At 31.1% G+C, this 26,366-nt stretch overlaps 1 protein-coding gene and 1 long non-coding RNA gene across 2 annotated transcripts; both read right to left on the bottom strand.

The window, feature by feature from the left end:
• Positions 1-15,340: 15,340 nt before the first annotated feature.
• LOC146997814 (uncharacterized) lies at positions 15,341-16,702 on the bottom strand. Its single transcript, XM_085815957.1, has one exon. It carries the CDS (start codon positions 16,513-16,515, stop codon positions 15,826-15,828), a length of 690 nt encoding a protein of 229 aa, XP_085672083.1. The 5' UTR covers positions 16,516-16,702; the 3' UTR covers positions 15,341-15,825.
• Positions 16,703-22,307: 5,605 nt separating this feature from the next.
• Positions 22,308-26,126, bottom strand: LOC146997813 (uncharacterized). The gene is made up of 4 exons (XR_015040874.1): positions 25,894-26,126; positions 24,199-24,236; positions 23,840-23,917; positions 22,308-22,533 (listed from the first exon to the last, which is right to left on the bottom strand). It is a non-coding gene; the product is annotated as an uncharacterized LOC146997813 (long non-coding RNA).
• Positions 26,127-26,366: the final 240 nt, after the last annotated feature.

Here is a 26,366-nt window from a genome sequence, read left to right as displayed (position 1 = left end):
AAATAGACCAATGAGATTCTATTGACCAATGAGATTCTATTGACACAATCTCTGTGCATGTGAGCATATATGTTGCTTATGTTTTAATTTGTATTTGTTTCGCAGTTATAAATATATTGCGTGATAGTAGAAAATTTCGTAGTGCTTTCATTTTCTGAGTTTAATGAATCGCTGAAATTACACTTTCGTGATTTTTATCACGCATTAATATTTGGATTGAATTTCACAGCATATTATCGCTCTTTACATCGAGAAAATGACAAGCTACAATTAGTCTCGAGTATTACACATTTACTAACACCTGTGGATTAAGAGAATTCAAATGTATATATTTATTATTGAGCTGAGAAGGACTAGAAGTGTTACAATGAATATAGTGGTTTCTTATTTCAGCGATTGCATTCTTTTGAATTTTAAAGTGTAAGATGCAGAATACATATTGTGTATGATATGATTATAGGCATTATTAACACTAAAAGTTATATGTGAATAAATTGAATATATTCGTTGTGGATAAGATAAATTCATTCAGTTTGATGAGTATTTCTTTAAATAGTGCATTTAAGAGTAAAATTATTAAATGTTAAATTTAATACAATAAATGTATACGAATGAAAATTAGTACAGTCAAAAGTCGTTAATTCGGACACCCATAATCCGGAATAATCTATAATCCGGACCTCAAAACTACAAACTTTCTGCGCATGCGTCGCGTTCACGCATGCGCACAGGCGTTTACGAGAGCGCGTAAGACCCTTACGGCTGCGAATATGTTTGTGCGCATGCGCGTTTAATGTGTAACGGAGTTATACGCTAAGCTAAAGTTATCTAATTCAGTTAATGTTGCAGATTGCGTTGTTCTTGAATCTTCGAATTGGATCCGGCTTATTATTTTTTGCAGACTGTTAGAGCAATTTTATAAAAGTAAGCTTGAACTTTCGATTATGTCAAATAGAATTTCCGATATATATTTACTACAAAGCGAAAGTATGTTTTGAAATCCGAAATCTGTTTATCAATTTCACCCTGCTCTGCGGCAGAGGGGGGGGGGGCAGAAACGTCATTATTAGATTATGATAGATTAGAAAGATTATGTCAAATAGAATTTCCGATATATATTTACTAATACGTAATTTGTATCTACAAAGCGAAAGTATGTTTTGAAATCCGAAATCTGTTTATCAATTTCACGCCGCGGATTGGAAGTTGATCTGTCAGCACTATCCTTATCTTCAGGGCATATGTTTTTATTTTATTTGGTTTATAATTCCGTACTAAGTGTAGTATTTAATCTCGATGTACTCCGTCTTTGATATGATTTAAATCAAGTTCCTCGTCATTATAATTCGCTTCCGATAGTGAAGAAAGTGACCCAGAGGTTATTGAAAATGAAAACATTTCGATTGACAAATTAGTCCGTATTATCGACACAGCAATTATAGAACTTGAACAGCGGAACTTTGTAACTAAACAAGAAATTATGTCTGTTTAATAGAATTAAAGAGAAAGTATTATCACATGAAACGAAGCAACTTACATTGAAGGAAATGTTTAATAAAGTAAACAAATAAATATTAAGCTTTTTCTTTTTGTAAATTTTGATACCCTTTAGTCCAGTTTTTCATAATTGTTCTTTATTTCATAAATTACGGTTTCATATTTTTAATTTTGTAATTTCTGCATGCCATCCTACCAGATTTAAACTGATGATCTATAATCCGGAAAAATCGATAATCCGGAATCGCCGAAGTCCCGACGAGTCCGGATTAACGACTTTTGACTGTAATGGTCACTTTGAATAAAATTATGCATTGGCTATTATTATAGAACACCTTTTTCATACAGACTGCAATAAAATGTGCTGATTTCTATTTACGTATATAATTGGTGTAAATATTTTTCTTCTATGCATAGTTTTATCTAAAGATAGCATTTGGGCTCAGATGTTTATCACACATTTCTTTCTTCAAATATTTCATCATATTTACCACTTATTAAGTAATATTTCACATGGATATTTTTGAGGAGTAACCAACATGTGTTTGTATTGATTTCAAATTCTTTCAACCAGGTAGTGAAATCCTCACAATTGCTTATATTTGATCTAACTTCGCAATACGAAAATTTTCATAAGATATCGGCAATGCTTAATTATTTTGTACAGAAAATTGCGTGGTAAAATATTTTCAACCATCTTGCTTAAATTTTTAAGCACGCGAAAGGTCCAGAAATATTACTGGATGCCCATTGGTCCAACCTAGTAGCCACTCCCTTGGTGGCTACACAGATGTGCACTTGTGAAATATGCTTCCGGTTGAAGTGAGTTGGGGCTCCATTGTTCTGTAACCACATTCGTCCGCGAACAGCTGGAGGAACATCGACTAAAAGTTCAGGTAAGACTTCCTGTAGGAAGATGCTGTGCTGTGGCCGGTTAAAAGACTGGGTAGAATGTACGGTCGTATTAAGTTATCGTGCGCAGTGCCCGCCCAAACGTTAATGGAAAACCTCTCTTGGTAGGCGTGTGTATTGTGCCATGTGGGTTATCATTAGGGCGCAAGTGAGAATAAGAATGTTAAACGTACCCGACTGCATAAATATATATAACCGCATAAGTATAACGCCTGGACGCATAAGACGATCCACCCGTGCTTAACTCTCGATGAAGACACTCGAATGTTCTACTATCCGGCTGATTTCTCTCCGGGAATCGCTCCCTGTACATCCTTTGAGTAGCTAATTCATTTCTTTGTGCAACCCCATTCATGAAATGCATGTCGGTAAGCTCTGCATTGGAGTAATGATGCACGATGCTCAATATCTGTGCGGGAAATGAAGAATCCAGCTAGCCGCACTAGCTTTTATACGCCGCGCTCATCAAGGCTCTCTGCTGGCTCAACGCTGCATTACCGCGCACACATTCTTTTGAAAAATCTGCTTATTTAGGTCCCCTCTACCTGCCTTTACATTTTTGACATATAGTTTTGAACCACCCAGTATATCGTTGTAGAAAACATTTTCAGAATAACTCGAAATTTAATTCATTTTTTGGATATCCTCTTGTACTTATAATTTCTAAGAATCAACATGTATTATTTAATACTTTTGATTCATCAGAATGAGCTCACATGCACTTAGCTGTAAACTGTATCTTTAGTCAAATATTTACGTAATGCTGTAAGGTATTTTCTCCCTCCTTTCCGCACGCCGCCTTCATGTTGTAACGTGGGAGCACACTCGGCGGGTATTCAAGAGGTCCAGGTTCGAGTCCCGGCGAGAGTATTGCTCATTTTTCATGTCTCTTGCTTCATGAAAACCTAACGATTCTACGAAGCGACACATTCGTATTTGATTCGCTTTGTATAAAAATGAGGTCAGGAATCTACTTGTTGGGATTTGTTTCATCGATCATTAAGAATTCACACAAATAATGCTTTATAACTGAAAATATTCCACCGTAAATGGGTAAGATTTTAAAGCATGAACTATGACTAGGATATTTTCAGCTAAATTTCGCATCATGATTCCTGACTTACCAATTAAAGTTATTAGTGATGCAATATGCGTTATCATTAAACCATATAATGCAATTATTCCATAGAATAACTAGGTATTTCATGAATTAACTAGTTAAGTCGATTAAAGTGTATAATAGATTAATAAGTCACCCAACCGGTATAGTGGTCAGTGAAGCTGACTGTCGTATCGAAGAGCCTGTGTTCGAATCCCGGGGAAGGCATGGGTGTTTGTAAATGTATAGTATCTGTGCGGCATGGGAGCACTCAAAATTTGCTGCGAGCCGAAAGGCCTCTTGAGTTGGTTGTAGAGGGGAAGCGGTGAGAGACCCTCGGCCCTGTCCCCCTTCAGGATGCTCTCCTTCAAAATTTAGGGCGAAACTGAGCAAATGTAAATAGTTAAAAATTTTTAACGGGGACTTGAATTAAATCATGAATAACAAAATTTCAATTGTAAAAAGAAATTAAATTAAAAGCAAGTAATCATTGCCATTGATCGGAAATTAGTTGACTTTTCAAGAGGAACAAACCAACTCCCGTTAACAAACAATAATTAGGAAATAAATACGAAGGTGTTTCGTCCTTTACTCAAGTAATAAGGCGATGCCAAACCAACAATTCAAGCTAGGCCAAATATTTCCGTGAATTGAAGGGATCAAGAACCAATGCAGAGCACCAAAGAACTCATTCCGATTGAGCATTTTCGCTAATTCAATTTTGAGTGAAAAGCAATTTCTGCAGTAAAATTGATAAATTACTTGAGTAATCGTCCCCTGACACGCTCGTGTTTATGCATTTTAATTCAAAACTATTTGTAAAAATTAAACATTGGAAATTGGCATTATGAAATAGAACTCAAAGTAATTGAAATAAACATTAGAAAATTACGAAATATAATGCAATCTTTGCAAAACCAAATCAAAACATAAAAATTTAAATTAAAAATATATATAATAAGAAAAGGGAATGTACATGAAGATATAAAAGGCCAGAAAAAGCATTAATTAACTTACATTCTTACTAGTGGGAAGTGAGCAAAGTGTTTTCTTCGTGTCTTACTCAGAAGAGCTGTGTTTCCGAAATTCTTCATCGGCAGCGGAGGCTTTGAATTATATCAGTCGGCGAGACTTGTGTGAAGTAATTTATGGGAGAGGAAGTGACTAGGAATGCTTGAGGGACGTATGTTGGAGTTCTTATTTGAGTGAAACCGTCTGTTAAAATTTTTGAAAATACTACTGAATGGAAATTAATTAATTTCTGGCTAATTGTCGGTCGTAACGAGGAAGAAATTAAGAAAAGGAAAAAAAGGAATTTTCATCGTCAAAGAGCTATTTGACAGGCTACAGATTATGAAATAGGCCCATTTTTTTAGTAACAGCATAAGTCTGAAGACAATTAGCTTTTTACATTATATCAGCTTTGTAATTACACTATGTACAAATCCTTCAACTGATAGTCATCCAACTTATACCACCTTCTTAGGTTTAGAAACAAATTATAATATTCCTATCAGTTAAATGATTTAGAGTGAGTATTTAACGCCTGATCTTTTAAGGCAATGGTTAATAAATTGATTAGGTATTAGATTATTTTTGAGGATTTTAATAAGGAGCAAAATTTTGCGTTGTAGATCTATCGTATCTGTGCAGATATTTTTAATTCGTTGTATTTTATTTATTATTGTATTGTTAATTACTTTTTTGGATATGTTGGAATTCCAATTTATTGATTTGTTAGTATTGAAATTGAAGTTTCTTGTTTTGTCAAAAAGTAAAACTTTTTTGTAGTTAATGATTTGAAGATCTAGATAGTCTATGCTATTTTGTGAATTATTAGTTTTATTAAGTGTAAGGCAATTTGTATAAATCTTGGAGTATTCAATTTCATTAAAATTATTAATTGTAATAAAATCATCAATATATCTGTAAGTGTGCTTGTAGTAATTTAATTCTTGTGGTTGTAGATTTTTTTGGAAGTTAAATTCTTTGATAAAAAGATATTACAGAGCAAGGTACTGGAATGGGAGCCCATTGGAAGACCTCTGACTTGTTTAAAAAGTTGATTTTGAAATTTGATGTAGTTATGAAAAAGTGTGCATTTTAGGTAGGTTTTCCATTTGTTAAGATTCATAATCATGAGCATATCAGGGAAGAGTTCAGGCAGATCTAGTGAACTAGTATAAATTTGTTCTAGAGGAAGTGAAGTACAGAAGTTAAGTCATAGCAGTTAATGTTCTGTATGTTAATTGTTTGAATGGCATTAATGACAGGATTATTATGGATGATCCAGCAATAGTTATGATTAGTGTTACAATCGTTGAAAATAAATTTACAGATTTTTTTTAAGTTTAATTGAAAAATAATAATCTACATTTTTCTTGCAATTATTAGTTCCATTTGCTATAAATCTGAATTTTAATGGTGTTTTATGGAATTTGGGAAGTGCATAGAGGTTAGTAAATCTGTTGTAGTTTGGATTTAAAGTAAGTAATATTTAGTTTTTTATGAAAAGTTTTAATTCTGTTTATTATAGACGTTTCTGTAAGGTTTGCTAATTGATAAGTAGTTGCATTGAAAAGTTCTTTCAAAGTGAAGATACAAATCAGAGGATCTCAAACGTTTTTGCTCTATGCACCCCTTTCACTACTGTAAGAAGTTCATTTCCCCCTCCTTTCCAAAGCTTGAAAAATATATATACATTTATTTAGATTACTTTTTAACATGTTTTATTAATTAAACAGCAGAAAAATATAAAAAAATTTGATAAACACCAATAACTGAATAAAAATAGTTTGTTTGATATTCATAAACTAAAACAAAATACTGAATTGGAAAGGATTTTAAGGTTAATGAAAACATGAAGATACTAATTGGCAAATTTATTGAATTCGCTGATAAATGCAAAAAGCTGAAATCTCCGCAGGAAAAAGTCCTGCTTGTGTTAGGAATGGTGGAAGAAATGATCAAAATGGAACTGTAATTCCAGTATAGACTCTGAATTATGACTTCTGAAAATTGCTTTTTCTCTTTTTAGTTCCTTCCAGATGGCGGCACCTTATGGCCCTGTTTCTCTACTATCAGAATTTCAAGTATGACTCTCTCATGGCCTGTCATGTGCAGCTCTCCCAATCACCTCAAGATTTTTCCTGACTAAATTCACTACATCCAGACTTTTCAACATCATGTATTGATATAAATACTAGTTATAATGCCATGAGAATATTATGAAACAAGTTTCTGAAATACCAGTAGGATATGCATGATAATTGAGCCTTACTTTACAAAGTGAACTAATCCATATGCTGGTTATAATTTACAACAAATTTTGGTGAATCTGGTTAATGCCTCCTTTTTATTCTTTATTATTAAACAGTACTCAAGTTATATTGAAGATGGTTCAAATGAGTGTTGTTTTAAGACATACTGCAAAATATCATAATTTAGAGTCCATAAATTTTATACGTAAAGAAACATTTCGCTGTAAAAGATCATTCTTCCAAAGGATTGAAAGAAATCATTCTCAGTTTCTAGGATGAAAAAGAAATTTCAATTAAAAAGTGCTATCGACAAGAGTAGGATGGTGCTTGTGTTATGAGCAGTGTCTTATAATAATAGCCTCTAACAAAAGATAAAATGTTTTCAGTCACATGTAGAATAAGTACACTGCTCGTCTTACAACTAAAACCTTGTCTTAATGATCCTGTTAATAGTTGTAAAGAAATTACATCTTTTCTTATATGTTACAAGATACATATTTATTCTATGGAAAAAGTATAAACTAGAGGGATTTGTTAATAAATCTGGTACTTTGGTAATGGGGGACTGGATTCGGAAATGTATGTATGTATGCATGTATGTGTTAGGTGCATGTACACATACACACATATACATCTTTCTGAATCTGATCCTGTTAACCAAAATGTATCATAAATTTTATAGCCAAATCAAAAATATCTTTAAAAAAACCAAGCCAACTCGACTCGTTAGTAAGATACCATTACCTCGATAAATACAATAAATTTACATTACAATAACATTCTAAAAGTTTTTACTGAACTCTAATAAAAAATAAAAGAGGAATGGAAAGAAGTGCTGAAGATAAAAAAAAAGGAAATAGCAAATTTTGAATTTATTGTTATGTATGCATAAAGTATTAAACGAAATAAATTATATGTACAAAATATTACAGAAAACTAATATAAGTTTAGATGATGCTAGAGAATGTTTAAATAATGCCTGCATACATATAAAGAAAATACACAATGAATCTGAGCTTATTTTAGAAGAATTGAAATGAATGGCTGAATAATGAAATATTATTTCAGAATTTCTAACCAAGAGACGAAAGAAATTAAAATGTCATTTTGATGAGTTTTCAAAGCACCATAAATTTCAATCCCATGTAGAATATTTTTAAGTGAATGTATTTTACTACATTTTAAACACTTTACTACAAATAAATTATTAATTTATTGGCATGAAAGATGGAATTGGTTCTTTTGGAACCTAATTATATAATCTACTAAGAAAATTGAGTTAATACAAAAATGTGATAATTCAGTAGATATTCATTCTGAAATATTGTCGCCAGAATTTACAATTTATAACAGAACCTGGTACTTATATATTAATGCATGCTCATAACGATCTTTCAGCCAAGCCATGCTGCTATTTTCATATGCATTCTTTTTGTGTATAATATTTTGATACAAAAAAAAAATCATGATTTTTTGTCTTAAACTTAGTTTTAAAATATAACAAGCAATGGAAGAAACTGCAATAAACTTTCTGCAGGAACATTAGTTTGTTGACAATTTTTTAAAGGGAACAACAAGGAAATGCATTCCTTGATGGCTGCTATTGCCAAAGTTTACTATTTTTTTAACAGCATTGAACTTTTTTTTATAACATAATGGTACTACATACAACACCTAAGTATAATTTTTGTTAAATTGTTCTTTGCTCATTGAATCATTAATTGGCTGATTAAAATAATTAATAAAATTTCTGTTATTGTATTTGCTGTCAGAGAAATTAGGTGCAAAATTTAGATATAACAAAATCTTAATGTCACAATATACAGGGCCAGCATAAATTATTCATTCATTTTTAAAATGCTATATTTTCAAAAGTATTACCATACACACATGAAAAATATATGAAAAGAAACACAGAACCAAGTTTATGCATCCTCTACAAATGTTCAATAAGTGCCCCTTTGGTGACACAGCACACGATAATTGAGCTCATTCCATACATTTTGTAGAACAGTCCTGTCAAATATCTGCTGATGCGTTCTTTGATCTAAATTAAGAATTGTGGTAGTGGGTGTATATAAATAAAGTCCTTAACATGCTTCCACAGGAAGAAGTCGCAGGGCATTAAATCAGAGGATCTAAGAGGCCAGGGGAACAAAGCTAGGTCATTCTCACCAGTACGCCCAATACAGTGATGCGGAAGTTCATTGTTTAGGTTGTCATGAATTGGGATGTGCCAAGGAAGAGGGTGCCTTGTCTTGTTGGAAGTCATAATACCTAAAGTCAGCACTGAGTTGTGGGAACAAATACAACTGCACCATATCCAGGTAACATGTACTGGGTCACAATTTGCTCAGTGAAGAAAAATGGCCCATACATCCAGAAGCATAGCTAGGGTATTTAGCGCCGAGGGACAACTGAAGATCTTACACCCCTTTCTATGTGCTAAGAATGAAAAAATTTCATTTCAATTTTCATAATTTCATTCTGAAATTTTTTATGAAAATTCGAATTTTGATTTGATTTCATGAATTAAATCAATTAAAATTTCATTCTGAAATTTACAAAAAAATTTGAAAATGCTAAAAATTTCATTTTTAACTTCAAATTAACATCAATTTGATGCCCCTGAATACTGTGCCAGGGGATGGATATCCCCTCCTTGCTATGCTGCAACATACATCTTTGTTTGAGATACTGCACATAAAGCATTCAACTCTGGCGAATCTGTTTCAACAGCCACAACTGCACATGGATTTTCTGTGCCCCACAATTGGCACATTATGACAATTCACATTCCCAGATAAGTGGAATGCTGCTTCATTGCTGAATATCAACATTTTTCTTGCTTGCCTTCCATTTTCGACAGGTACTAACCACGTACTGCTACACCTGATCAGAAAGATAATGGACTCATGTTGCCACAATACAAACTTGGTGAGTTTCTGGTTCTGTGCCTCAGAACTGCACATTATAACGTTCCCAGATGAGTGGAACATTGCTTCATATCAAACTTGGTGCCAAAATCTTCATCCTACAATACTTCCTGGATGTTAATGTAAAATCTAGTTAACGAGCATTATCCTCCGGCTTTAATTGCTGCACGTGATAGAGTTTGAAATGCAAAATCTCCCACATAGTTTTTTGTGGTATTCCAAGTTCACGGCTTCCTCGGGATGCTGATTTTTTTGGACTACACAGGACACTATCTATCACTCTCTCCATTGTTTCTTCTGGCACTTTCTCTTTACACAAGCAACCAGTGTTCTTGAACTGTCGATACCACCTCAAAATGCTTTATTTACCTCGCAATTCTTTTCCATACTTTCTTCTGAAAGTGTGCTGCACAACTGTAACAGATGAACATCTGGCATATTCAAGCACACAAACTTTTTCCTTGCTTGCCCTCCATTTTCCACAGTTACTAACCACATACTGCTACACCTGATCGAAAAGATAATGGACTCGTGCTGCCACATGGAGTACACAATACAAACTTTGTGAATTTGTGGTTCTTTCCATACATCTTTCATGACTACTGCCTTTTTAAAATGAATGAATCATTTATGCTAGTCTGTACAAATATGCATACTGTTTTTACCTTTAGAAATTATGACTCGTACAAACTCATTCATTTTATATATATATATATATAGGTATAGGTACACTTCTATTAACAGGGCTGAATTCATTAATGTATCTTTGTGTTCATTTACACATGTACGTATACATGTGTATTTATGCATACATACATATATGTACACACATAAGCACACACATGCATATATACATACATACATGTCTGAATCTGGTCCCGATAACAAAAGAGTACCTACATATATATACTCTATCCTGTATATATATAGATATATTTACAATTTTATATTATATAAAATTTAAGCCACATAAATAAAGTTTTTCATTTATGTAGATGGTTGATCTTTGGATTATGGTAACTTGGCGATTTTTTGGCGACCAACTCTGCTACAGCAACCCCCTATTTTTTTCACCACCATTTTGTCTTCACGAAGTAAAGACATGTTTCTTTTCTTTTTATTTACTCAACACTTTTCCCAACAATCTGCTAGCCGAATTACACTTATGTTAGAAATTTTATGGAACAAAACTGCTTAATCATAACAAATATTAACTGCAAAATTGGGAAAAAGTGCAGAATCGCAAACTCCTTGCCGCGTTTTTCAAAATCGCACATACACAGTAACCATGTACACGTCGACTTATTTTTACTTAAAAAAACATCCCAGAATTGCACAAAAATGGCATTGCGCACATTCTTGACTTTATCCATCTACACTGCAATTTTCTCATAAATTATAAAAATTTGCACGAAAATGCAGGAAAATTTTGTGAATCTTTAAACTCTGTAAAAAGCACATATATGAAATTACCTGATCACGAAAAAGTATATACCCTATCCAAGGATGAACATTTCCACGTATAATATAAATAAAATATTTAAAAACTTTTACCTCTAAATTATCTATTATAAACGTCACCAACGAATTCATAACAAAACATTAAAAATGGTTACAAATACTTAGTGTCAAATATTTAAATTATTTCCATGCATGTTTACTTCTTCTGAAACGTATACCAAATTGCTACAAACATATAATTCACAAAATAACTATCATTTAATTAAAATATAATTAAACCATGTACACGTCGACTTATTTTTACTTAAAAAAACATCCCAGAATTGCACAAAAATGGCATTGCGCACACTCTTCACTATATCCATGTAAACTGCTTTTTTCTCATAAATTAGAAAAATTTCACAAAAATGCATGAAAATTTTGTGAATCTTTAAATTCGGTAAAAAGGACATATATGAAATTACCTGATTGCGAAAAAGTATATACCCTTTCCAAGGATGGACATTTGCACGTATAAAATAAATAAAATATCCAAAAACTTTTACCTCTAAATTATCTATTATAAACGTCACCAACGAATTTATAACAAAACATTAAAAATGATTACAAATACTTAGTGTCAAATACTTAAATTTTTTCCATGCACATTTACTTCTACTCAAAGGTATTCCAAAATACTACAAACATATATATAACTCTCAAAATCACGATCATTAAATTAAAATATAATTAAATTAAGAAACACTACTTAAAATATAAATAAGCACATATATTAAATTAATAAAAATTAGCTTACAATCCTAATTACTTTAAACTAAATCATTGCTAATAACAATTTTCCAATAATATCATATTAATTTATTTACTCCTTACATTTAGAACAATGCATAAAAATAAGGAACTACTCTGATATGCGCCCTCAAGTCGCCAAATTTCTCACGAAATATTTTTGGCGAGAAACTTCATGCTGCCATATTACTATCTAAATTTTTTGTCTACATTTTGAACTTTTAGCCTAAAATGTCTCCAAAAATGCGGTTTTTGCACATGCAAAAACTACATTTTGAACACACAATTTAGCTAAAAATCCGAAAGAAAAACAAAAAATTTAGATAGCAAAAACGTAAAGTTTCTAACCAAAAATATTTGACAAGAATCCATGTACACAGCGACATGTTTTAACTTAAAAAAAATCTACGAATTGAACAATGTAGGCAACGAACGAAATCTACAAACCTCGCTTTAATAAATTAACATAACAACAATAAATTTAAAAGAATACCATGTACACAGCATCCTGTTTAAACTTAAAAAAAAATTCTACGAATAGCACAATTTAGGCAAGGAAGGAATCTACGATCTACGCACTCCTCGCTTTAATAAAATAACATAAGAACAATAAATTTCAAATAATACCATGTACACAGCGTTCTGTTTCAACTTTAAAAAACATCTACGAATTGTACAGTCTAGACAATAAACAACAAAATAAACTAAAATAAATTTCAAACAATTTAAAAAAACAACAATAACGACAGAAATTCATACTAAAGAACCACTGAACATAACATTCTACAAAATAAGAACAAGGATAAAATAAAATGCACTTACCATGAATTAATGCGTTTTCGAATAGCAGAAATATAAATTTCATACCGCCTTTAACATGCCGCCACATAATCACTATCGTATTTACATGACAGCCAGACACACTATCCAGAAAATTTATACTATGGTTCACAAATAAATAAAATTACAAATCCCTACTTCTATCATGCACTGCCATTAAAAATAATCTCCCAGACCCTCTTTCCACAGTTCCAAATACCCACTACCCCTCAACAGGATAGCCACAATCATATTTCCTTTTGCCGAACTTCAATTCAACAACTACCATTTTATCTTTCCCTCCCATCTTCTCAGACACAGAGGCGAACCAACGAGCTCCAGCGAAAGATTTTTCAACGTCAACAGGGTTGCCATAGAACACGCAATCGCGCCAAAAACCAGCGCAGAACACATATCGCCACATTTGGTGAAATTAGGGCGTATATTAGAGTTGTACCAAAAATAATATCCTCAAATAATTAAAAATACTAACTTACCTAATCTTCTACAGAATCTTGAGTGCATAGCGGATCACAAAATGTCCATTTTCACCAGGTTTCTTGCACCGCCATTCAAACTATCTGTAATATCCTTCCTTTCACATAATCTCATTTCATTCCCACATATTGGACATTCATACTTATCCGCAATTAAACAATTCTTTTCAATTACACATAAAGGCAATAAAAATTTTGGATTTACTTTATATACGGCCATGGGATCCAAATATTAAACAACACTGTTTCACAGAACATAGAATGAAACTACTGCTATAAAGTACAGCAGATATTTTTACAAATATACCCACTTTTCCGATTAAAGAACAGTGATTCGTCCATTAATGTCACATGACAGATCTCATGATCTCTCATTTCCCTCACACAAAATAATGCGTAATCAGAACTGAGTATTTCTCACATTATTCCCAAAGTCCTAGGTAGTAACCTTTATCGCCTCCAAAATGTCGCTAAACTACCTGTTACCATATTCCAAAGATCAGCCCCTATGTTTTAATACACAATTTAAAAATTCATAATCAATTAATTATTTTATCAGACTGCTACTTAAAAAGAAATTGGATGTAGTGCTAAAAAGAAAATTGAATGTAGTGTTAAAAAGAAATTGGATGTACTGCTACTTAAAAAGAAATTGGATTATTCAATATTCCACATCTCTTTATCTGAATAGCATGGATCACAAATGATTATTTTACAACTCCAATACAATACTAGTTTTTAAAATTATAAAGGTGAAACAAATTTATAAAAAAAAACAGCAACATAAATAATATTTAAAAGTTCACTTAGAAAGTATAAAGAAGTGTAAATAACTTTAAATCAATTTCTCCACCAAATTACTCAAATATTTTTTAATGATGGCATTAGAAAACTGTTATCATCTCTCCAGCCAGTATAATCATATTTTTAATAATAGTCACTGATAATAAATACATGCATCTCAAAATATTTCCAAATAATTAAGATGGTATGTCTGAAGAGTCCACGTGGCAAGGGTATTTTAAAATTATAACTGAGAAGATACCTCTTTCTTACAGTATTTTTAAGATAGCTTTGTTGATAGGATAGAGGGATTTTTTTTTTTTTTTTTTTTTTATCTAAAAGAGATACTTTCAGGGGTGTAGCTAGAGGGGGGCAAGAGGGGGCATCTGTCCCCGGGCACAGAATCCAAGGGGTGCCAAACTGATGTTACGAAACTTTAGAATTAAATGTTTTCCATCCTTGGCAAGCAGTAGGAGGCACGAAATCTTCAGTTGTCCCTGGGCGCTGAAAACCCTAGCTACAACTCTGGATACTTTATATCAATATAAGTATTACAGACAAAACTATGATTAAAATTAAAAAGTAATAAAACTTTTAATATACAACAAAGAAAGTGAATTTTCAAAGAGCATGGCGAAAAGAAATACAATTGAATAATTATTACAACACATGAAATTAAAACAAAGCAACATTAAATTTGTGACCTAGAAATATGAAAACTGATCACTGAATACAATCAAAATATAATTAATGTTTTTTATTTAGATATTGTGAAACACAAATATTTGAATACAAATTTTGGTACTTAGTATTTTAAAATCAAAACAAAATTTATGTATTTTTGACAAAAATTACACAGTACAAACGTTAGTATGGTAAAATACTAGTATATGGTGTGGCCTTGGCGCGATTTGGAAAATTATCGCCAACACCAAAATGTCCCGTTTACTGCTCATCATAAAGTCGCCAAATCCCTTGTGCATCGGATACTAGGATTAAACCCATTAGTACTTTTCTGCTATCAGGACTGGATTCAGAAGTGTATATATGTATCTATATATGAGTGCATGTATATAATGTAATTACGTGCATATACAGACATACATTTTTGAAGCCGGTCTCGATAATGGAAGTACTCAGACTTTGTTAAATACTCATTTTATGCACCTTAAATAAACCTCCAGAAGTTTAAGAAATATGATAAAATTCCTTGAAAGCAACCTATTACACCTGTACATTAATTACATTGTTAAAAAAAAAAAAAAAAAAAAAAAACCTCTCATCATACTTTGAGATAAAATATTTTATTCTGGTTAAGTTTCACAAGCAAAATAGGAAATAGGAAAAAAAGAGAGGATACACTCTATGTTAAAAATTACAACATGTAATAAAATGTAAAGTAATATAAAATTTAAAAGCAGCACCTCTTTTACAATATGTATAAAATCTTTCATGAAAAGGATGGTGTAATCATCATCAATATCTGGACAATGCGTAACTGAATGTCCTTTTGATGAACAAGCAAATGTAAAATGCAAACTATAAAATACAGTAATCACATAAAAAAATCACTTATAATTCAAATGTTCTTCCTTTTCCTCAATGCTATATGCATCTTCAATACTTGTCACAGATTTGATTTCAAGAGTTTAGATCTGGCTTCATGAAGGTGTAATCATCATCAATATCCGGACAATGCGTAACAGAATGTCCTTCTGATCAACATGCAAATGTAAAATGCAGACTATAAAATACAGTAATTACATAAAGAATCACTTGCAATTCAAATGTTCTTCCTTTTCCTCTATGCTAGATGCATCATCTTTAATACTTTTCACAGATTTGATTTCAATATTTAGATCTGGTTTCACGACGGTGTAATCATCATCAATATCTGGGCAATGCATAACTGAATGTCCTTCTGATGAACAAGCAAAACAATATTTTACAATTTTAAATTTATAAGGTGGAATATACAGACTGCTTGGGATAGCAATTTCTGTCTGCTCTGCAGGCAACAAAAACGAAATTTCTCTCCTACCGCTAAGCACGTGAGAAAATTTCGGCGAGTTCGGAAGTGCAGGAAGTTGAAGAATTGAATAAACATGCCCAAACACCTTAAATATTTTTCTAATTTCATCATCTGTGATTTGTGGAAAAACACCTTCAATAATACAGCAATCGTAAAAAGGCAAAGGTCTGATAAGTGAATCACCAATATAAAATTTATTGCTAATCAATATACAAAACGACTGAAGGTCACTTAGGAAAACTACAAACAAGCGCGTAAATGGATCCTTCAGAACACATTTTATAGTTGATGGAGAGACATATTTCGAAATACTCTCCAAAATTTCTTCAAATGTTATTTTAGAATCAATTCCTGGAAGCTTTACAGCTTGCTTTGGAGTAGTATCATAAAGCATATCTGAAGAAGTACACAACTCTGAATTAAAATTCATCACACAACTTTAAAATACATTAGCAAATCAGTCAATAGATGCTAGAACAAACAAAATTCATTTCTTTTAAAAACAAATACAAGAAAAAAATTATCATTAAATTTTGAATTTAAAAGAAGCTATTATTACTATAACCATTCTTTCATTCTCCGCGCTCTACTATGACTTTCTGACAGACAGACAGACCAAGGTTCTTTAATATACTAAGGTTAGGCCAGGAACGGAAAAAGCGTGCCATTGGTTGCTGGCAGTGACGTCACCCGGGAGACAAGACGCATCGGCCGACGCGTCTGCTACATGATTTTGGTAATGGAAAAAATGTAAACTAAGGGGCGAATTCAAGTGCAACGCTTGTCATGGTAATCGCACTTGCATTGCAAAACCGAATTCAAGTGCAACGCTTTTCGGACACGCCTACTGAAAATACGTCATTACCATAGAGGAATTTTGCGGCTACTCCTGACCTGCCGCAAACTCTTAACAGCGACTGTAAACAAGATGGCTGAAGTGATTTTGCTCAGACGTTTAAGAAATCGGAGAAATGCTGATCGAATTCCTTGGCATTTAAGAGACAGTCGTAATGCTTTTGAAATGTCGGAGCGTGAGTTCATCAGTTGATTCAGATTAAATCGGTTTGCTTCAATGAATTGAAACCTTTTCTGAAGGCAACTGCCAATGGATATTCTGTGCAAAAGCAGGTTTGTTTTTACTTCAGATTATGAAAACTGAAATACTTCTGGAAATGTTTCCGAATCAAAGACTATGCTTAAATGACCTATTTGAGAATATTATATATTTTTATACGTAAACACACAAATTTTTAATGTTATTGTATCAGGATTCTTTCTTTTTCATCCCTTTTTTTTCGTAGTAATGATCGAAATCGTTAATTACTTCGAATTTTGGAATGCAGTAATAATATCACCATTAATTTATTGTTTTAATTACTCTAAAACGTAATCTCGGAGAAATTGTTTTTCTAACAGAAATTATGCATATACCTGTCTTTGAGATATATATATATATGTATATATTTGGGATTAGTTTTTTGGAATATTATATATTTTTTCATGGTTTTAGATACGTGCATTTAATTTACATATGCTAGAATTTCAGTGATATAGTAAATTAGTTTGCAGCAATAATTAATCTTTGATATGTATGCAATTAAAATTTCATAATTTAAATTAACTTTATATGAATAGAGAATATTTGTTAAATTCAAATTTCATTCTTTGCAGCAATGGCGCATGAGAATTATTTAAATTTAACTTTACTTTTTATTCTTATGAAACAATATATATATATATTCTGTAACTGTAGGGGGGAAAAGCATGAATTTTTCTCAGCTGTTTAAACAGTTCCCATGTATAAAATAGTATTTCATCCCCAAAAATATTAGTTAATTTTCTCCTAATGTATAATGTCTTGCCTGTTCATAAAGTGTGATTAATGTCATGGTAATTTTGGATACTTTCTATAGATCTTGCATAATAACTACACATGTAAGTTATATACACATTCGTAAATCTCTTATGATATGAAAAGTTATTGCAGACTTTCACATAACTATTAATAACTTGATATTCTCGATAACAGGTGACTTACCTTACTTCCGTAGACCATGATCAGAATTAAATAAACTTATAAGGTTATCATACTAAATTACACGAAAAGTAGCATGACATAAATAAATAAAAAGAAATTAAATGTATTTACTCTACTAATAGATTATTATATTACATGACATTGGTTTTGCCCATGTATAATGGGAATGAAAGCCAGTTTTCCATAGAAAGTCCTCTACAGAGGCATCTGTTTTCTTAAGCAGATTGCTTTTACCACATTTCAGTGACCTTGATTTAAGTATGAAACTGGATAATATTTTCTTTCTGCATGAGATGTGTTAACTGAGTTTTAGAAATATAAGCCATCTTGCAGTTACTGTGATAATACTAATTTTTGGTACCTCCATATTATACCATCAACCATGAAAGTTGTGCTAATTACTGTTGTGGAATTCTGAGCCAGACATTTGTATACAGCAGTTACAACAAACCATACATCAGTCTCTCTGCAGAATACATGAAATAACCCTGCTGTGAAAGTATTGGACCCACTTTGTGAAAAAACATTCGTTCATTACTACTGTTTTATTTGCGGTCAAATTTTACCAAAAGCTCATTTTAGAATGCTATGAATACAAGTTGTCCACGGGTAATTGTTCCAATTTCTTACTGTTTTGTTCGCTATTTCCACATACAGTAGATGTTAATTCTTTCGACCAGCTGTAAAAGAACTGGAGTGCAATCACAAGTGTGATTCTACCTAGCTTACCAAGAATTATTTTGGGTTACATACAAATGAAACCGCAGATGTTGCGAGTGTGGTGATATTAATTTTTGTTTTGTCTTCATTAACCGGAAAAAATAAATTTTCCATTAATGGTGAAAAGGTAAGAAATATACAGTCAAAAGTCGTTAATCCGGACTCGTCGGGACTTCGGCGATTCCGGATTATAGATCATCAGTTTAAATCTCAAAAGATGGCATGCAGGAATTCTAAAATTAAAAATATGAAACCTTAATTTATGAAATAAAGAACAATTATAATCTAAAGGGTATCAAAATTTACAAAAAAAAAAAAAAAAAAAGCTTAATATTTATTTGTTTACTTTATTAAACATTTCTTTCAATGTAAGTTGTTTTAAGTTGCTTCGTTTTATATGATAATACTTTCTCTTTAATTCTATAAACAGACACAATTTCTTGTTCAGTTACAAAGTTCCGCTGTTCAAGTCCCGTTAATTGTTGTGTCGAGAATACCGACTAACTTGTCAATCGAAATTTTTTCGTTTTCACTAACCTCTCTGTCACATTCTTCATGTCTTTATCCATTTTTTGCAGCAATTTCACTTTTTGTTTGATGGACATCGAAACACTTTCGTTTTGTATGATCCTTTGGGAGCTCCAGAATCGGAAATTCTATTTGACATAATCGAAAGTTCAAGTTTACTTTTATAAAATTGCTCTTACAGTCTGCAAAAAATAATAATTCGGATCCAATTTGAAGATTAAGGAACAACGCATTCATCAACATTAACTGAAATAGATAATTAGATAATTTTAGCTTATACCCTCGGTTATACATAAAACGTGCACGCAAAAACATATTCTGCACGTGCGCACACGCATATGCACAGTGGTAAAAGGCCTTACGTGCACGCGTGTCAATGCGGCGCATGCGCAGAAAGTTTTTTGCGTTGAGGTCCGAATTATAGATCATTCTGGATTACGGGTGTCCGAATTAACGACTTTTGACCGTATGATAATAAGTGTAATATTATAGTCATTTCAAATTACTGCAAGAATGTTTCATTATTATTCGAATAATAATAACAAAAAGCTATGTATAATTATAGTGAAGTATAGATATTAAATAATACAAAATATTAAATAAATTTTAGAATCGCCTATTTACTATAATTACTACAATTTAATGAAAAAAGGGTAGCTGTAATTTTTTTTTTTTTTTTGTGTGTGTGTTTGTTTTAACGTTTTATTGCATATTTTTTAATAATGAAAAAACAGTGACATATTTTTGTTAAAAATGGAAAGTAAACTCCTTAAAAAGACTGATTTATTAATATATCAACTATATTTAATGTTAAAAATCTGTGTATTAAAATTTCAGATGAAACTTTCTTTTGACTTAGGATTTATGTTTTTCTAGGTATGGATTGCTGGTCTGAGGGTTCTCTATGCTATAGGACAATGGCCAGGCAATACTCATGATGCATTTATATGGAGTGGACTGAAACAAAATCTAGATAGTATTTTGTCGCATCGTGCATATCTTTGGGAGATAGTGGATTATATTCCCATTTTATCACAGGAATATCTCTATAATGAGAAGCACAGAAAAGTTCGTGCAGCTATAGAGATCAAATCAAGATTTAGGGTACTGCACGATACTGGTGGAACACTATTGTATTCACAAAGCAAAATATGTAAAATGGTCATATCTGGTGGCCATTTTACATAATATATGCTTAAGGTATTGTGTTGAAAATCCTGAGATTGATGTGTTTGAAGATGATGAGTTGGTACCTTCAGAAAGTTTTCAGTCAGTGCATGTTGAAATTGCATTGCACAATGAATTATCTTTAAATTTTGAAACTCGATAATAAAAACCCAAAGTGGGCAACAATGAACCTCTGGCAAAGGTGAAACCCCCTTCATGGATAATAAAGAATATATTATGAAAAAAATTATTTTCATAATATATTCTTGGGGACCCACAAGCCATGGTTTATATTTAAACCTGTAACTAAATGCACAACCCTAAATGATTTTAATTGATAATAATAATCCTAAATAATTTTATTAGTCCTGGTTTCAAATGCATACTGACAACCTTTATCATTATTGTTCTTCCCTCTGAATTTCTTGTTTCCATCATTTATGTTTAAAAACTCTTGACTACCAGAAATAACTTAATAGGCTCGATATATATATATTTTAGTGTTGGTATGCCAGTCATGATTTACAATAGTAAGTCACTATAAATTAGCATTGCACTTAATTTATCTTAAACTTAGCAATAAGATTTACTGCACCGAAATTCAGTTTCTTCCAAAAAGTCAAATGTTTCCCTTTCGTCCCCTTCCGTGGGACAAGACAGAAAATTTCCATGTGACAATACACATTTAATAGCATAAGAACTTCATGCTTATTTATTATAGTATAAATTAAAACTGACATATTCTGTCAAAGATATTTAAATGTATTTCCTAAAAACAATTATTTCACTCTATACTGTTTATGTATTATGTTTACTCTATACTGTTTATGTCTTCTTGGGGGTGGGCAAAACAAATATTGGACAGTTCAATTTTCCTCCACCATTCCTGTGAGCGTATTCTTCGATTAAGCAGGGTTTTGCTCCAATTCCTGATTAGCATAATATGTAAAGAATAAACAGCCTATGATTTATGCCTCCATATACTCTTGTATTATTTAAAGAACATACATTTTTCTTTTAATTCTAGATTTTAAAACATTAAAGTAAGGGAAAGATTATTTACTGAATTTAGATTTATATCATCATTATGCATTCACTATAATAACTTACTGCATACTTACCTCAGTGGATTTGCCATTAAAAGAAATACATTTAAGTAAAATCATCAGTGTATAATAAATTGTTTTTCAGCCAAAAAAAGAGAAGGGGGAAAATAAATACAGTTTGATTCACTTAATTTTTAGTAGGCGACTCAACATTGTTATTGTAAACTAGACATTAGCCATACTTTAACAGTTGTCATCTCTGTATTTTTAGAACTTCGAAATTAGAATGTCAATTTTATCTGCCATTGTTATGGAGCTGTAGGATATCGAATGTTATTTCTTCAATGATAAAAAGAAATGAAATTTTTAATACCACATCCCATTCATATAACTTATTAACATAATTGAAAAACAATTTAATTCATTTCGTGTTATATCTGAAAATTAAAATTTGTAATACATTGACTAAAGATTCTTACAGGTCTTATTCCCATTTTCCTCCAGGAAAAAGATAATTGCTGTGTAAAATGCATAAATATTTTCACGAGACTTATAATAGTGGTATTAGAATTATTATAATGTTTATGTCATATAATGGATCTGTGAATTTCTTTTAAATAATTTTTATAATCACAAAATTTTATAAAATTAAGAAAGTAGTAAATTTTACAATTAAAATATGAATCCCACACTTCAGAAATACATACAAGAATGAAAACACGGTAATATTTTAAATGCATGATTTATTTTTTTAATAAATTAATAATTAGATTTTGATTTTCTATGACAGCAGACTGATTTGCAACTGATTGCTTATATGAGTCACATATTTCACACAGTACATTAATATATTCTTCTGCGTTTCAATTATTCCCTTTTCTGCAGCTGTAATATCATCTCTCTTCCTTTTTTCTCTTCGGTCTCCTGCTTCGAATAGTTGAGCTTCTATCTGAAGGAAAATTTTAAAATATTCATTCAAATTCAAATGTTCTTAATTTTTATATTTCATAATGTAAAACACTTTTTATAATTAATTAAACAATGAAACTTCTCTAAAAGGAACAATTCATAATATTGATTTCTTTAACTTTCAATTTTTTTCCCTTTATAATTTTTAAGACTGTTTATAGATCAAGAGGATTTAATGATTATTATTTTAAATTCTTAAAATTTTGTTGTTAATAAAAGACATACTCTGTATATAATGTTCGCAATAAAGAATTGAAATAACTCTTTTGTATGAGAAATATTAATTTACATCTATTATAATTAATTTATACCAGCGGTTCTCAGCCGGTGGTATGCAAAGAAACAAAATATTTTTAACTACAAAATTCAAAAATCTCATAAAGAAAAGAATAGTTAATAGAAATTTCCTTTGATCGAAATTGACTTGAAGATTTGGAAAATGACACACTTGTTAACTTTTGGCTGAACCGAAAAAAAAGAATTTAAAGGCATTTCAAATAAAGCTATCAAATTTGTATTGTCTTTTCGCACAACCTGTTTGTGTGAAAAATGATTTTTTCCATGTTAAATTTGAAATATAAATACTCATCAAAATAAAAAGTGGATCCTAATTTACCATTAAATGAAATAAGAGCAGACATAAAGACATTAAATATTAAAGTATTATAACTGAAATTTTGATAATCAAGTGAATAATTAATTTAATTAAATTTAATTTTGATAAGTAATCATCAGTTTTTAATCTAATAGTTTTTTATGTGTACATATTTAATACAAAGAGTGTGCAAATGGCAATATATATATATATATATATATATATGTTTTTAATATTTCTATTGAGGAATTGAAAAATAATCATTGTAAAATTAGTGGTAGTATTAATGTTTTTCAGTTTTTGCTTAGATGGTACACTACAGTCAAAAGGTTGAAAACCGCTGATTTATACCATTAAAGTTTTTCTGTTGGGAGGAAAAGGAAAAGAAGAATCCAGAAAACATTAGATTTTATGTAATAGATACAAACTTGTCATTCCTAAATGCCATTGCAGATTTCCTCGTGATAAAGGTGTGGAATTTTCTAATGTAAAAAAGCATAAAATAAGCACAATTTACTCAACAATCTTGACTGAAATATACATGCTTTCAGAGATAGCATAAAGCAAGAAAAGTTTACTCAACAATCTTGATTGAAATATACATGCTTTCAGAAATAATATACAAAGCATACTGCATAATCAAAGTTATGAGTTTATATACTATGAGATACTATACATGTTTATAATATACCATGTTCCTGTACACCAAACACCTCGTCCACAATTTTCTATACAATTCATTGAAGATAGTTCCTGAAACATAACAGACCTAAGAGAAACATGCATACTTCTAATTTATGCATAATAATTTGACAAACATTGATTTCAGGTAAAGAGCTACATGTATTATATCAAAGAAAGAATGAATAAGTGTAATTTGCCTTTATCCTACAAATACTTAAAAACATTTACGTTAAAAAAAATGAATTATACATAATGGTAGCAAATTTTTAATGAAAAACAAAACAAGAGTTGAAAACTTAATGCAGTTTTGTCAATATTTTACTCTCTTAAAATTTATATAAATGTATAGAAACTTGAAATGCATACCGCATTTGGCTGGAAAACTTGTGGCATTGTGTTGCACTCTAGGGAAAGGAAAAAAGTATACAATGAAGCAATCATAAGAATAAAAGATATTTGCATATTATTGAAACCACCTTAATAAAAGTTACCAAATTTTCAAAAATGTGCCAAACTCTGGCAATGATTATGTATCAAAATTTTTCATGTAACATGCTCATAACAATTTTCCATTCAAACAATGTCACCATTTTCATATGTGTTTCTTATGTTGTATTTCAAGTTCCAATGGATTTTAGATACGAATAGTTGTTTTAGATTAATTTCAGATTTAAAATACTGCTTGTGGAGCTTACCATCAAAAGACAAAGCTGTGTTAAAAGTTCTGCAGGAATAGAACATTTTAGTACAAAAATTTCTAATGGAAACAACTATGAGATGAATTTGGTACATAGACAAGGCAGGCAGTATCAAGTTTATGTAATTCTCTGATTTTTTTTTTAAGTGAAAACAGATCACTTGGCACAAGTGCTAAAAAATTAGACAAAAAATTTGTGGAAAATGTATTTTTTTTTAAACTATCATATAATTTTTATTTAATAATTCAAATTAGTATTTTAAAATTTGTTAAATGTTTTTTCCTTTGATATGTTGATAACATTTTGCCAATTTAGATAAATATTGATAGTTTGGTTATGCTAAAAGCAAGCTGCAAAAACAACGTACTTCTCCTGATAAGTATTTTTCTCTTTTCATTTATACAGACTACCAAACTGATCCAGGTGTTTGTGTTAATACATAAGTACCAAAAAATATTGAAGAATGCACAATGAAAGATGGCAACCAGTATGGTAAAAGATATAATTAATATATGGAATGAAAGAAATCTTATTAAAAGACGACTTTCCTTATCAGCAGAGAAGCATGACACTGTTACAGTAAAGAAATTAAGCGTTTGTTTCTGCACTTGTAGCTTTTAATAGCCAAAAATTTTTTTTTGAAATTTTATGAAATAAATAAATCTGAACATAACTGATATCAAATGAGAATGGGTCCAAACTTTCACTTAAGAAGCAGAAAGTGTACTGTAAATGCACAATATAATGAGCAGAACACAAAGCATAATTTATAAATTAACCTTTACTCTGCATGTATATATTACATTAATATCACATTAGAATTATCAGGGTTTCATATAATTTTTTATTTATTGTATTACATTGAAATACCTTTAATTTCATTTTTATATTTTCCCAACGATGTACAATATAAATCTAAAAATGTCTCTTAACTGTTTCATCACATAATGAATGTCTAAGGGAAGGAATGCCTGCGTGGAAGACTAAGGAAAACTTAGTATTCATGTTATACGTTGAAAAAATGAAGAAAACACACATGCAGCCAGCTTTTTCACCTGGATTTAAAAAGAGACTGGGATAGCGGTGTTTAGCAGGCTTATCTGCTTGTAGATAGATGGGCTTATTAATTACTATATAATTCAAGAACTAGTTAATTTTCATATGGTAAACATGCCTACTGTCACTGAAGAATCATGCATCTGTATTAAACAATAAAAATATAACACAAATTTGAATTTTAAATTAAACTTACTATTAGAAGAATTAAAACCAAATGCTGTAATTTGAAAATGGGAAAAAAATGTGGTTTATATTTGAAAAAGCAAGGATTTTTGTCTGAAAGTAAAATATATTTTACACGCACCTGTTGCTCTAGATTACTTTGGAGGGAATTTTCTATAGGATAAAGTTGTACACATTAAATACATGTTGTACACATTAAAAGAAATATACATGTCTGTATATTTCTTTCGTTTTCAGGACTGGAACAATTCGTTACACCACACTACAACGCAGTAAACACTTGACCATAAGCTCAGAGAAATTATGGGAACTGATGTTTTTTGTTTACATCGACACGCAGTCTCATTGGATATTGATGTAGTTTATCGGACAAGCTCTCCTGGCACGAGAGCAAACCAGCTCCCCATTGCAATTTTGACGTCATCAGTTACCAGAGCGGTAAAGCGTTGCACTTGAATTCGACTTTAGCAGACGATAGCAGGAACGCCTCTTGCGAGCTAACATTTGCAATTTATCAGAGCGTTGCAGTTGAATTCGCCCCTAAAGCAAAATGATCATTTTACATGTGGTAGATACACCGGAAATACCGGATAT

Source organism: Stegodyphus dumicola, chromosome 4, assembly GCF_044657685.1.
Source record: "Stegodyphus dumicola isolate Sdum_Otavi_A_Nest chromosome 4, ASM4465768v1".
NCBI classification, from domain to species: Eukaryota; Metazoa; Arthropoda; class Arachnida; order Araneae; family Eresidae; genus Stegodyphus; species Stegodyphus dumicola.
The sequence above is the reverse complement of the archived record's forward strand: the minus strand, read 5'-3'. Positions and strand labels throughout refer to the sequence as shown.